This window comes from Lipotes vexillifer, unplaced genomic scaffold (genome assembly GCF_000442215.2).
Source record: "Lipotes vexillifer unplaced genomic scaffold, Lipotes_vexillifer_v1.1 scaffold717, whole genome shotgun sequence".
In the NCBI taxonomy this organism is placed as follows: Eukaryota; Metazoa; Chordata; class Mammalia; order Artiodactyla; family Lipotidae; genus Lipotes; species Lipotes vexillifer.
This window is the reverse complement of record NW_006798707.1, coordinates 1687735-1700715: the sequence shown is the minus strand read 5'-3', so window position 1 is coordinate 1700715 and position 12981 is coordinate 1687735. Positions and strand designations below refer to the sequence as shown.

Here is a 12981-nt window from a genome sequence, read left to right as displayed (position 1 = left end):
CCTGCTCACCGCTGCCATCTCTGTTATTGCATGGGAGTTCTTTCAAGATCACTCTGGACTGTGACTCTGCCTTTTCTGTGAAGTACAAGAAAGAACAGACTGGAAACTCTTGCACAAATCTCACTATGGAAAATTTTCTTTTTTTATATGAAACAATGGTTATTTGTTAGGAATGTAGTTTTTAAAATTTCAAATAGTGCGGGAAAACACCACTAAGAGACAATAGTACAGGCTATTTTAATATTTTTATTAAGGGCTATAAAAATATCCAGAAAGATAAATAAATGTGATGCAATGATATATGTCCTAATATGAAGAACTTTCTTTCACTGCATTGTTTTCCTTCACAATGGCCTTCAAATCACAGGAGGCAGTGATTCCATGCCATTTCCTCTTCTTTCATTACACGCTGCAGAATTTCTGAATCAGTATCCCGCCCTCAGTCTTCTCATTTATAAATCAAATTCATTTTCAATCCATTGTTTAGAGGGAGCGTATTTTTTTCTGTTCCACAAAGAGGACTTTTTTTTTCACTGAAGGAGGAGAAAAAAGGATTGTAGCAGAAAACTAAAAAGTATCGTCACCATTTTTTAATAAAAATACATATCAGACCATGAGCCCTCTCTTCTTTTTCTTTCCTTTGTCATGAGGATGGAGCTGACTTGCTAACTCAGTTCCTCAATCCAAGAGATCAGAGAAGACTGGAGAAAATGGTAAGGAAAACAAGGGAAGGTGCACCAGCCAATCAGTGGCATCCTTCGTACCCCACAAGGTCACATTTCAACCAATGTGAAATAATCAAATTTTTTAAAATATTACAAGCAAAAAACTGAAAAGCAACATCTTCACCCAGCTAATGTCCACTCTTGTAGGAGGTGAAGCAAGAGCTAGACTCCAGAAAAAGAGCAGTAAAAACTGAGCAGACCACAGAAGAAAAGGAAGCCTGGCTGAAAGAGTAAATACACATTAAACCTTGTACTTTCCAGAAATGGTTTCATATACCCAAATATAAATTTTAAAGTTTGGTAATAGATTTAACATCATAACCCAAATCTTATTATTTTAAACATCATAACAGAGTACAGTTCTCTGAAACACCCAAAACAAAAATGCTAACTGCCTGGATGAAAGATTAGAGACTAGATGCTAGGCAATAAGGTTTTCATAGTTCCTGTAATGCTGTAATGCCCTATTACACACACACACACACACACACACACACACACACACACACAACCTGAATTCTTTGCCCAAAAAACCAAACACAATTCATCCAGGAAGATCCAGGAACTCAAAAGACTAAGACACAACAGCAACTCACCTGTCCCTACCACATAGAGATTTTAGCTTTGTTTTTTTGTTATTCTTCTGTATCAATATGGATACCCTCTGAGAGTCCCAAACTGTCTATGATTAAGAATTAGCTAGAGAGCTTATCTAAATACACTCCTACTTCTTACCTCCACCTCTACCCTAATTCTGGTTCTGTAGAACTAGAGGGGGACTGGAAGTCTGTATTTTTTCAAAACCCTCAGATGATTCTGATGGGCAGCTGAAATTAATAACCATTAACCAGTCAACAGAATTTTATCTATAAAGTTAATTTAAAATACATATTTTAGGGCTTCCCTGGTGGCGCAGTGCTTGAGAGTCCGCCTGCCGATGCAGGAGACGCGGGTTCGTGCCCCGTTTCGGGAAGATCCCACATGCCGCGGAGCGGCTGGGCCCGTGAGCCACGGCCACTGAGCCTGCGCGTCCGGAGCCTGTGCTCCGCAAATGGGAGAGGCCACGACAGTGAGAGGCCCGCATAACGCAAGAAAAAAAAAATAAAATAAAATACATATTTTATTACTTTGTATATAGGGATATTTTTAATATACTTCAAATCATCTAATATTAAACATAAGTAGGACTGATGCTCCTTCGAAGTCCAAGGAAGACTACAAAGCATTATAAGACAGTAGTAAAGCACCCAAACAGCTTCCTACCAGACAATGTTATTCATTGCAAGAAATATTTCCCCCATGTTTTTCTACATGGAACTAAAAAATGGATAAAAAAAAAAAGAATTTGTCTCATGGATAACCAGTCAGGAGATTATTTAAATGACCTTGAACAGAAATAACTGATGAATATTAGTAAAGCAAGGCTTTATTCATAAAAATTTTGATTTACTTGCTGCATTCCTTCCCTTAATTCAAAGAATATTTAAGTTCACAGAACTGTGCTAGGCAAAGTGGAATTTATGAAAGTGTAAAAGTCCCTGATTTAGTAGCAGTGTATCATGAGGTGCCTGTATGGATGTCCAGTAAGCCCCACAGAAACCTAAAGATCAAAGGGGACTGGAATGGTGAGGGAAACGCCTCACAGAGAGGGTCAAGTTTAGCCTCTGAAGCAGCAGCAGCATCTGGATGAGCTAAAACAGGAAAGGGCATATAGTATAGAGAAATGGTGATAGGAGGTAAGAATGACAGTGTTGACCACAGGAGAAGGTCCTGATTAAAAAAAAAAAAAAAGAAAACAGACTAATTTGGCTCCATGTAATAGAAAAACTATGGGGCCTGGAGTCAAAAAGATTGGGTTCAAACCTTGGCTCCACCATTTATCTACTGTGAGTCCTTGGGCAAATATCTCAAAATACTCTTCCTTCAGTTTTCTTCCCTATGAGAGGGATAATTCCATCTCCCTCACAGGTTGCCAGACAGCAAACACTCAGTATGTGTTAGATGAGTTGAAATGACACACTGCTATCCACAGTCATAAACATAAATTAATTTTCTGTCAAAATATTTGCTGCTTAATTCACAGAAGAATCTGTCAAGTTCTTCCCCTACATCTAACCTAAATCTATTCTGCTTCAATTAAAGTCTATATTGTCTTGTTTAGTCATCCAAGGAATTAAAAGTCTATATTGTCTTGTTTAGTCATCCAAGGAACTAAAACTGGCAAGTTTTCATTTTATTTATAATAAACCTTAATATATTTAACAAAGTTTAATAAGCTTATGCCTCAACCTTTAATCCTTCCTCCTTGGAAATTTGCATATGAGGAAAAGGAGTTTGAAAGGACTTAGGCTGGTTCTAGCCATAGAGTATACCATAAAGTACTCAAATAATTGGGAATTTTTCCATGTTTCCTTGCCTGATTTCCTTCATAAAGCAGACAAGCAAAACATTACCCTTAAACTAACCATTTATTCACTGCAGTAAAATATGCTGGGAGAACTGCCAAGCTATTTGGTACCCTGGGCAATGGGGCAGGCCGCAAGGCAAATATCACGCAAGCCTCCACGGCATTCAGTAAGTGGGCAGAAAGCCAAGCACTGCTATCCCAGAACATTCTCTTCTTCAGAAGAGACAAAGTTGTGCTGTCATGGCTCCGACCATTCCTTATCAGAAAAGCTCTAATCGTCTGTTTGAAATTTATATATGAATCTTTTCTTCAACTTACAGTCAGAACTGTTTATGGCTGTATCCTTTCCCAATCTCAAAACTTAAAATCAGTCTGACAAATAATAAGTTCCTAACACCTCCATACTAGCAGTGAAAATTCCAATACATTTTCACACTTAAAATATCAGAGAAGGTTATTCAATCAACATTTATTAATGTTGTACAAGTTCCTAAAAAACTCTAAAATGGAGCTAAAATGCTAGAAAAACAACTACTTTATTGTAAAGTTCATCACTCTGGGTTTTCACCAGCTGATACAAAGAAATCAGAGGGAGAAAACCACCACACCAATCCAATATCACATTGCTATGGTCTGAATGTTTGCATTCCCCCAAATTTACGTTGAAATCCTAACCTCCAAAGATGATGCTATTAGGAGTCAGGGCCTTGGGGAGGTGCTTTTGTCATGAGGGTGGAGCCTTCATGAATGCGATTCATTCTCTTATAAAAGAGACTCCAGAGCTTGCCTGCCCCTCCACCATGTGAGAACACAGCAAGAAGAACCCCTTCCTATGAACTAGAAGAGGGCCCTCGCCAGAAAGCAACCATGCTGGCACCTTGATCTCGGAGGTCCCAGGTCCCAGAACTCTGAGAAAGAAAGATCTGCTGTTTATGAGTCACCCAGTCTGTGGTACTTTGTTATATCAACCCAGACTAAAACACATACCTTATCATTCTAATAATTTTTCCACCATATGAGATGTCATCCTGAAATTCAGACTCCTAATCATCAGGTACAAACCTAGAATCCCCTTTTTATTATAATAAAGAATGACCAGAAATCTTAACACCAAAAAAACAGCAGGAAATTTTATTTCTGTTAAAGAATGGAATTTATACCAATTTTAGGCTGACAGCTGGGCTTCTCAGAGCCTTTTTTAAATGCCTCCTTACATTGGTACAGCCCTCATTTTTTTTTAAGGTGGTGTTATTTTTGTTTTTCTTAGACACTGACGAATGCAGCATAATGAACAGTGGTTGTGAGACCTTCCATACAAACTCTGAAAGCAGCTAGTAAGGTAGCTGTCAGCCAGATTCGCATTAATGCCCAACCACAGTTCATGCACCAATAAGTGAGTTTTAGCCTCCTATGAAATCTCTCGATAACAGGTCCATACGTAGAGTGATTCAGGGCCTAGACTTGGTGTCAGACAGTCCCGAGTTCAAATTTGTATTTTGTCACATATTTCAGCTGTGTGTCCTTGATTAAGATCCTTGGTACCAGATTCCTAACCTATAAAATGGGGTTCAGATTGCCTGGAGAGTATGGGTGCTTATGTTACTATGCATTCACATATCTGAAGACCTGAAGACTTGTGTAGGTAAACACAGAAGACAGAATTTTCCATTTGGTCTGGTTATTCATAAGCACTAGTTTGTTTCCTTTCTCTCAAGGATCACTGTCTTTTGTTGCCTATATTGTCCTTTTGTTGTTGTTGAGTTTCAAGTAGGAAAGTAAATTCGGTCCCATTGTTCCATCTTGGCCACAAGTGAGTCGATCAGCTCTTGTTCTTAGTTAAAGAAAAAGTTGATTATGACATTAAGTGCCTATCTTTCATTATATAATGGATTAATTTGGAGAAATAAGATTCTAGCACCAATTTCAACTCTGATCACCAACGAGGTGTCTCACAATTCAACTCAACTCTGACACTATCCGCCTGGAGATAGTAACTCAGGAACAGCCAGATGGAAGTGACGCATAGGGCAAGGTACGGGGAAGGGGAGTGAAGCTTCTGTACCCTCTCTGAGCATGCCAGTCTCCCACAATCCCCACGTGATTACCAACCCAGAAGCTCCGGCACAGCCATTATTAAGAAGCAATTATAAAGGGGCTGCTTAGAAGCAAAGACACAAAAATGAGATGAATGGCCTGCAGTTTTGTTTGCTAGTTAATTCTGCATAAATTGGCTCATAAAATCCAAAAACAGGATAGGCTACCACCAACAGTAATCGGGGTGCTGACCCTTTTTATCTGGACTTTGGAACATCTGTCTCTTTCAGACAAATGTTTCTATCCACTAAGGCCATTTAAAGTTATCACTTACTATGGCATTTTAGCAGATGGTACAAAACAGAAAATGAAATTTCCTACCCTCCTGCTTTAATATATAGACAGCATACTCCTTTAACTCGAATCTGGACCTAATTACTTGCCACTGTTGGGCAGATGACCCCAGCAGAACATTCCCTCCCTTTTTCAAGACACTCTTCTCTGTTTCCAGAACAATATCCCCTATTCTATTTACATGGCTGCTTTCTCACCTTCAAATCTTTGGTTAACCATCTCCTACTGGATAGACTTTCCCTGAACTATCCTATCTAAAGGATAAAGGTAGGATCCACCTCCCCTCAACTTCATCCTGTATCTCAGCATCCTGCTTGTTTCTCTCATAGCACTTAGCATAATTTGTCATTCTTCCTTTCTCTCCCTTCCAAAACCAGACTGTAAGTGCCAATACCACAGGTACTGAGTCTATCTCGTGTCTTCGTATATCCCAGCACCTGGGATACTAACTAGCACCACGGTAAACTTTCAATATGTACTTGGAATGAATGCTATAGTGACAAAGGGGCCACAAAACTGCCAAAGATGTTCAGCATCAATCTGAAAAGGGCATCAGGCCTTGAAAGCATTTGAATTTATTATGGAGCAACTTCTCTGAATCTTACCTACTGGATCATAATGCAAGAGAGTCAGTTTCTCCCGCAGTCGGCTTCTCTTAGTGTTGAAGGAAAAACCTGTTCCAGCTTGGCTCAACATTTTCACCAGAATTGTTCTAAGATTTAAAAGCAAGTTGTTACAAGCTGAGGAAACAGAATAAAATCAGTCATGGGGGGATGGCACATTTTGAGAACTCTATACAGCAGTATTACTTGTGAGACATCACTTAAGCCTTAAATTCAGTTCTAAGACAGCCTATTTTTCCATAAATCACAGCTTGAATGGTTCTGATTCCCAAGATTTGTTCCATTACACAGGGTGCCTTGGTAATGACCTAACCAAAGCAACAAGAACAATCAATCCAAACTGTGGGAATAGATTCAGACACCCACCTTTTAGAAAGAGCAGAAGTCAGGAGTGGGAAAAATACGCAAGTACTGGTAACCCTAGCTGGCCAGTCAGGAAGATGGCTGTCTCAGAAGAGCCCTATCTTCCACGGATGAGTAATAAGAAGAAAATCAGGAAAGGACAGAATAAAGGTATTGGAACTTTTACATTGACAATGTGCAAAACCTTGTTCCCCTTTATATTTTATTTAAGTTGTTTAAGTTCTAGTCATCCAAAGCATTAAAGTTCATGTTTTGCCTCACTGGACCTTTTAATACCTCATACTATTTGTTACTCTTGCAAACGTCTTGTCTCCCTATGTAGATCATGCTATTTGACTTCCCATCTATTTCCAAAAAAGAATTTGAAGCATTCAAATATACAATATATCTAAGATATATTACACAACTTTGCATCCCTTTCAATGTACAGCACAGTGCCTCATACTAAGAGGGATATAATATCTGTTGATTAAGATAGACAATAATTAGTCATTCATTCAAAAAGATTCAACAAATATTAAGTGCTTACTCTGTGGAAAGCACTATAAGACATGCAAAGCCCTGTAAGTCCACATCTGCACCTTGGAGAACAGTAATAGTATGGAAGGTGGGCCTCCCTGGTGGCGCAGTGGTTGAGAGTCCGCCTGCCGATGCAGGGGACATGGGTTCGTGCCCTGGTCCGGGAGGATCCCACATGCCACGGAGCGGCTAGGCCTGTGAGCCATGGCCGCTGAGCCTGCGCGTCCGGAGCCTGTGCTCCGCAACACAAGAGGCCACGACAGTGAGAGGCCTGCGTACCGCAAAAAAAAATAGTATGGAAGGTGAGTTGTGTACACAAGGTCTGTAAGGCAAAACATATATGACAAATGGCACAAGGATTCAAAGAACATGACAGGCAGGGAGCATCTCTAAAGAAACTGAAGGCATGGGAGATTCCTACAGAACCTGAAGGTGGGAAATAAATAACTGGATTGTGGGGAAAGCTATATTAATCAATAAAAAATATTGCAGGTAAAACACTAATATACATGTGTTTCATTAACTTTAATCCAAAAAACCTAGTTTTAAGGATCTGTGATGTGTCTTGGGTTGTAAACAAAGGCTGCTTTAGAATTTTTCTATTTTTAACACAGAAAATCTTACTTCGGTTATTGTCTACAAAATTTATTTTGAAATACCAGTTTGGTATTTATAGTCTCTCTGGTACAGCATGAAATCTTTAGCCTTTGCTATTTTTGAAATGCTTACACCATGAAGGCAAAGGATTACAAAACTCAATAAAACAGCCTCTGTCGATTAATCAAATCACAGCTTGTTCTGCTCGATTGCTGTAGTAGGCTCCAAACATCCCTTGGTCCTCAATTTGAGGAAACAGAATTGCAGTGGTAGTCCAAAGAGAGCACAGGGACCCTGATGATTTGTTTAGGAACAAGACAGCAAGAGCAAATTTTGTTTTTAATTTATTATTTTTTGCTGTGTTGGGTCTTCGTTTCTGTGTGAGGGCTTTCTCTAGTTGTGGCAAGCGGGGGCCACTCTTCATCGCGGTGCGCGGGCCTCTCACTATCGCGGCCTCTCTTGTTGCGGAGCACAGGCTTCAGACGCGCAGGCTCAGTAGTTGTGGCTCACAGGCCTAATTGCTCCGCGGCATGTGGGATCCTCCCAGACCAGGGCTCGAACCCGTGTCCCCTGCATTAGCAGGCAGATTCTCAACCACTGCGCCACCAGGGAAGCCCAAGAGCAACTCTTAGTAAATTATTTGAATGTTCACTTAAGTAGGTCAGTTGGGAAGGAGGGAAAATATTTTGTGAAATAGTTCATATTAGGGCCCAAATAATTCATCAAGTAACTAATCCTCAAATCAACTTTTAGAAAACTGAAGCCAAATGCTTAATTTTCACGTAAGGATTCATTGGCAGCAGTGGGACTGATGAATCTAACATAAACAAGTGAAGTTTAAAAAGAGAAAAACTTTTACTTACTTTGACTTGGCCTTGGCAACTTTTTTGTAGGGAGGAAAGAGAAAAGAAAAATAACGATTTATTATCTTGCTTATGCAAGGCTCATATAATGTCAGGATAATCAAAATTATTTAAATCATGAAGTAGGCCATAAATTGTCACTCAAGTCACTACTCCCTAGATATTAGGGATCCCGTTAGGATTTTATAGAAGGTTTTTAAAAATCCAATCAGACCACCACAGTTCTGGATGTAATGCTATGCAGTCTCTTTTCAGTTGGACTGGTTACCTTTTAAATCTTCCTACACTAAGATCTGCTCCACTTGCTCCTCTTCTAAGGTGCAAACACTTGCACTAGAATAAGCCTCTTGTTTGATAAGTTAACCTGTGCAAATTCCAACAACCATCACATCAGGTGGAGAAGTGAAACTAACTCTAACCGGGAAGTCGGCCTGGTGCATGGAAGAACACTGTCTTGGGAGCCAGAGGGCTTCTTTCCCAGCCCAGCTGTATGACCTAGAGTCAATCACTGCTCCTCATTTAGACTTCTAAACGACTGAACTAGAGGTTTTCCCCAGTTAGCACGTCCGGAGATTCTGCTGATACACCGCTACAGAGGGCGGGGGAAAGCGCCCCACTCCTGACGGGCTAACTCTACAGTCCGAACGAACCGCAACTGATCCAGAACCAGCGCCGCAGATCCCCGAGACCCACTAGCCCCGCAGCTGAGCGCGGCGCGGGTCATGCCGGGCGCTGTAGTCCTGAAGGCCTGGGAAGTCGCAGCGGCAGCTTCCCGACCGGCGCGCGCACCCCACCCCGCAACGTCCCGGGGCCCGCCTGTCACGGCCTCCCGCCCCCGCTGCAGGCCCTGCCAGCGCCTCCAGCCCCACTTACAGGTGACCGCGGTCAGGAACATGGCGACTGCAGCCTCGGAAACAGGTCCAAATTCCCTCAACAAATAACTGCTTCCGGGGCACAGGCCTGTTCCGGAAGAGGATTCCGGGAGTGCTCCGAAGCCACGCCCCCCTGTTTAAATCTCAGGGCTGGACCCGCCTCTATCCTATGGTCGTAAGACTCCAGGTGTTTACACTTCGTGGTGGTGGAGTGTGGAGTCCCCTCCCCTTTTGGAGAGGGCCTTTGTTATCGCTCGGGGTTCGCGCCCCAGACCCTGACTCCTACTTCTGGGTCAGAGTTAGGTGCTTTCCATACATGTTTCATAAATAATCGCAGCCGCCTACATTAAAGTCACAGGAACTCCCTATGTTCCTTAGCCGCTTCGGGCTATCGGGCTCCCGCGTTATTTCCTTAAATTTGTTGCCTTTTTTTTGCCTCCTCTGGCCCACCTCCATCTCCACCTAGTTAACATCTACTCTCAGTCCCTCCAGAATTGAGAACTCCATCTGAATATCCCTATTCCTTAATTATATGTTGTATTTCTAGGAGGGCAGGGCCCTGTGCATCTTGTTAACTGCTGTATCTAAGCACCTGCGCGGCAATAGGGACCGAATAGCTGAGACTGGGAGCGCTGACATAACTTGCTTAATGTCACAAAACTAGTAAACGGCAGAGTCAGAATTTGAACGCAGATTTTGACTGCAAAGACTCATGCCTTTCCCTCTAGACATTGGGACCTAACCACTTTGCCATCTTCCAATCTTCACCACTCCACAAGGAACCTGGGCTCCTTCAACACCAGGTACTTCAGCCGAAACCTCATTTCCCAATAATCAGGACTTAAGGATTTTTTTCTAATCTGTGATTTTACCTATATATTAAATTTTACAAACATGTGAAAGATTTATTCTCATGGATCACCCTCACTGCAAGTAATAAAATTATTAAAAAGAGAAAATGTAGCTCTCCAATACAATACAACACAATTTTTAAAATTAGGACTGTCCTTGCCCTTAGTACCTCTAATGTTTTTTGTTTTCCCCATAACTTAATTCCAGCAACTGAGCACCCTCTAGGTGCCCAAACCCTTCCTTACCTTGTGCAGTTCAGCTACTGACAAACAAGAGCTTCAGGTGTTCAAGAAGGTAAGGTTTCTTATTTAGGAAATTCCTTTTGGGGATCTATAAGAAAGGAACACAGGACTGGAAGCCAAGGGACGTGAATTCTAGTCTTTGTTCTGTCCCTTAGAAAGTCATTTCAACTCTTCAGACCTCAGTTTCAGGCCCAGTGTGGGCACTGGATCAGTGATTTTCATTCCTGAAGGTATATCAGTCATCTAGGGTCCTTTAAAAGACCTGGATGCCAGAGGAGAGGCCCAGAGTCTGTACAGTATTTCTTCCCCCTCCCCAATTTTCTAGGAAGAAGCATTTCGAATATATCAAAAAGTAGAAAGGATAGTATAATGAACAAACTATATACCCAATTCGACAAATGTTAAGATTCTGCTATGTATATTGATGTATATGGAATTTTTTTAAATATGCATATGTATATGCACATATATATGGTTAGGGTTTTTGGCTAAGCTGTGTAAATGCAAATTGGAGACATAACCTTTCACTCCTAAATATTTAAGTATGTATCTCTCAAGAATAAGATCATTATAACTACAATAGTGTTTTTATTCCTTAAAAAATTAATAGTTTGGGGGAGAAGCTGGGTAAGAGGGAGCAGTATGTTCACAGAAGTCTCTGAGGACTTCCAGCCTCTGCAGAGGAGCAGAAGGAAATGGAAGACAAAGTGACGAGTGCAGAGAAAGCTGAAGAGGCAAAATTAAAAGCAAGATACCCTCATCTGGGACAAAAGCCTGGAGGTTCAGATTTTTTAAGGAAAGATTGCAGAAAGTGCAAAAATATTTTGATTCTGGGGATTACAGCACGGCTAAAGCAAAAATGAAGAACAAGCAACTTCCTCCTGCAGCCCCGGATCAGACAGAGGTCACTGGTGACCACATTCCCACTCCACAGGACCTTCCTCAACGGAAACCATCTCTTGTTGCTAGCAAGCTGACTGGCTAATTAAAAGAGCTGAACTGCGTGAATCTTCTAATTCCCATTATTTCTCCTTAATATGTTCCTTCTCCGCTTTTTATTTCCTTTCACTCACTAAGTCATTTGAGAATTATGGCTTTTCAGGTAGTGGTAGTGTGTATGTAAGGGAATATACATGTGTAGAGTTTTGGTTAGTTTAACAGTGCACTGATGAAAAGGACATGTTAGAGCAACATAAAGTAATCTACTTGATTACTAACTAACTCCTAGTGTAGGGCTGGTTCCAACAAGTAACAAGCAAGTTTTACAATTTTAATGTTTTGGCTTTCTTTAATTCATCTTAATTATAGCTTTGTATGTTACTCTTATTTAATATAACCTCTATTGTATTGATTTCCTCTGTATTTTCCTTTTGGATTTTGTAAAACAGAAGTTTAAGACCACAAGTTAGAAGAAAGGTCACACATTTCAAACACAAATAGATTGGGCTTCAAAAGATTTGTATCCTGTGCTTGAACTTGAATGGCCTTAAATCTGTTTCAGCTTTAACAATAGAATTTTACTTGGGCAATATTTGCCCATTGTGGTGTAACTTATGTGACTCTAGTGCTTAACAGCTGCTGTTGAAGCTAGTATTCCTGTTCAGTTTTATAGTGTTAGAATACCTTTTGTTGTTGAAGATGTGAATGAAGTGTGCATGTGCATCAACTGTTGACTTCACTTTTGTGCCATTTTTGTAAATACAGTAGTTTTGCACAACCTCTCAAAAAAAATTAATAGTTTCCTAATCTCTAAGCCATAGGCAAATTGTCTTTTATGGCTGGTTTCTTCAAAAACAGTGTCCAGTCTGGGACTTCCCTGGCCGTCCAGTAGTTAAGACTCCATGCTTCCAATGCAGGGGGTGCAGGTTCAATCCCTGGTTGGGGAATTAAGATCCTGCATGCCATGTGGCATGGCCAAAAAATTTTTTAAAATAAAATTTCAAAACAAAATATCCAGTCAAGGTTCATACATTACCTTTAGTTGTCATAAATCTTTAATCTCTTTCAAATCTAAAACAAAACTCCTCACTTTTTCTTTTTCGTGATACTGAATTTTTAAAGAGACTGAGCTAGTTTCTTGTGGAGTGTCTCATATACTGAATTTGTCTGATTGTTTTCTTATGTGGTCATTTTACTTATTCTTCTATCCCCTGTGTTTCCTGTAAGTTGGAAGGTAAATCTAAAGGCTTGAGTAGATCTCATTTAAAACACTTTGACAAGAGGACATGATGCTCTCAGCTTCATATCCCAACATATCAGGAGGTCCAGAATGTCAGGTTGTCCCACTGCTAGTGCTAGGTTGACTGATCTCTGGATCTCTCCATTGTAAAAGTAGATTTTGTTTCTCTTTGCAGTTTTCTGTAGGGTGGTACTTTGACATATGAGAATATTCTGCTCCCCAAGAACCTTTCCTCATGGTTTTAGCATCCACTGATGATCTTTTTTTTGACTCAGGAATTACATTTGGGGGTACACAATGGTAATTTTTATAACATTTCACTTCTTATTCATATGCTAGTTTTCTTCTGTA

At 40.6% G+C, this 12981-nt stretch overlaps 1 protein-coding gene and 1 pseudogene across 1 annotated transcript; one reads left to right on the top strand and one right to left on the bottom strand.

Moving 5' to 3' along the window:
- Nucleotides 1-361: 361 nt before the first annotated feature.
- On the bottom strand, nt 362-9380 carry LOC103087995 (uncharacterized). Its single transcript, XM_082931510.1, is given in 3 exon segments — nt 362-533; nt 8486-8504; nt 9359-9380. Coding segments are annotated over 3 exon segments (213 nt in total).
- Nucleotides 9381-11146: 1766 nt separating this feature from the next.
- LOC103087721 (cAMP-regulated phosphoprotein 19 pseudogene) lies at nt 11147-11436 on the top strand (annotated as a pseudogene).
- The last annotated feature ends 1545 nt before the right edge of the window (nt 11437-12981 follow it).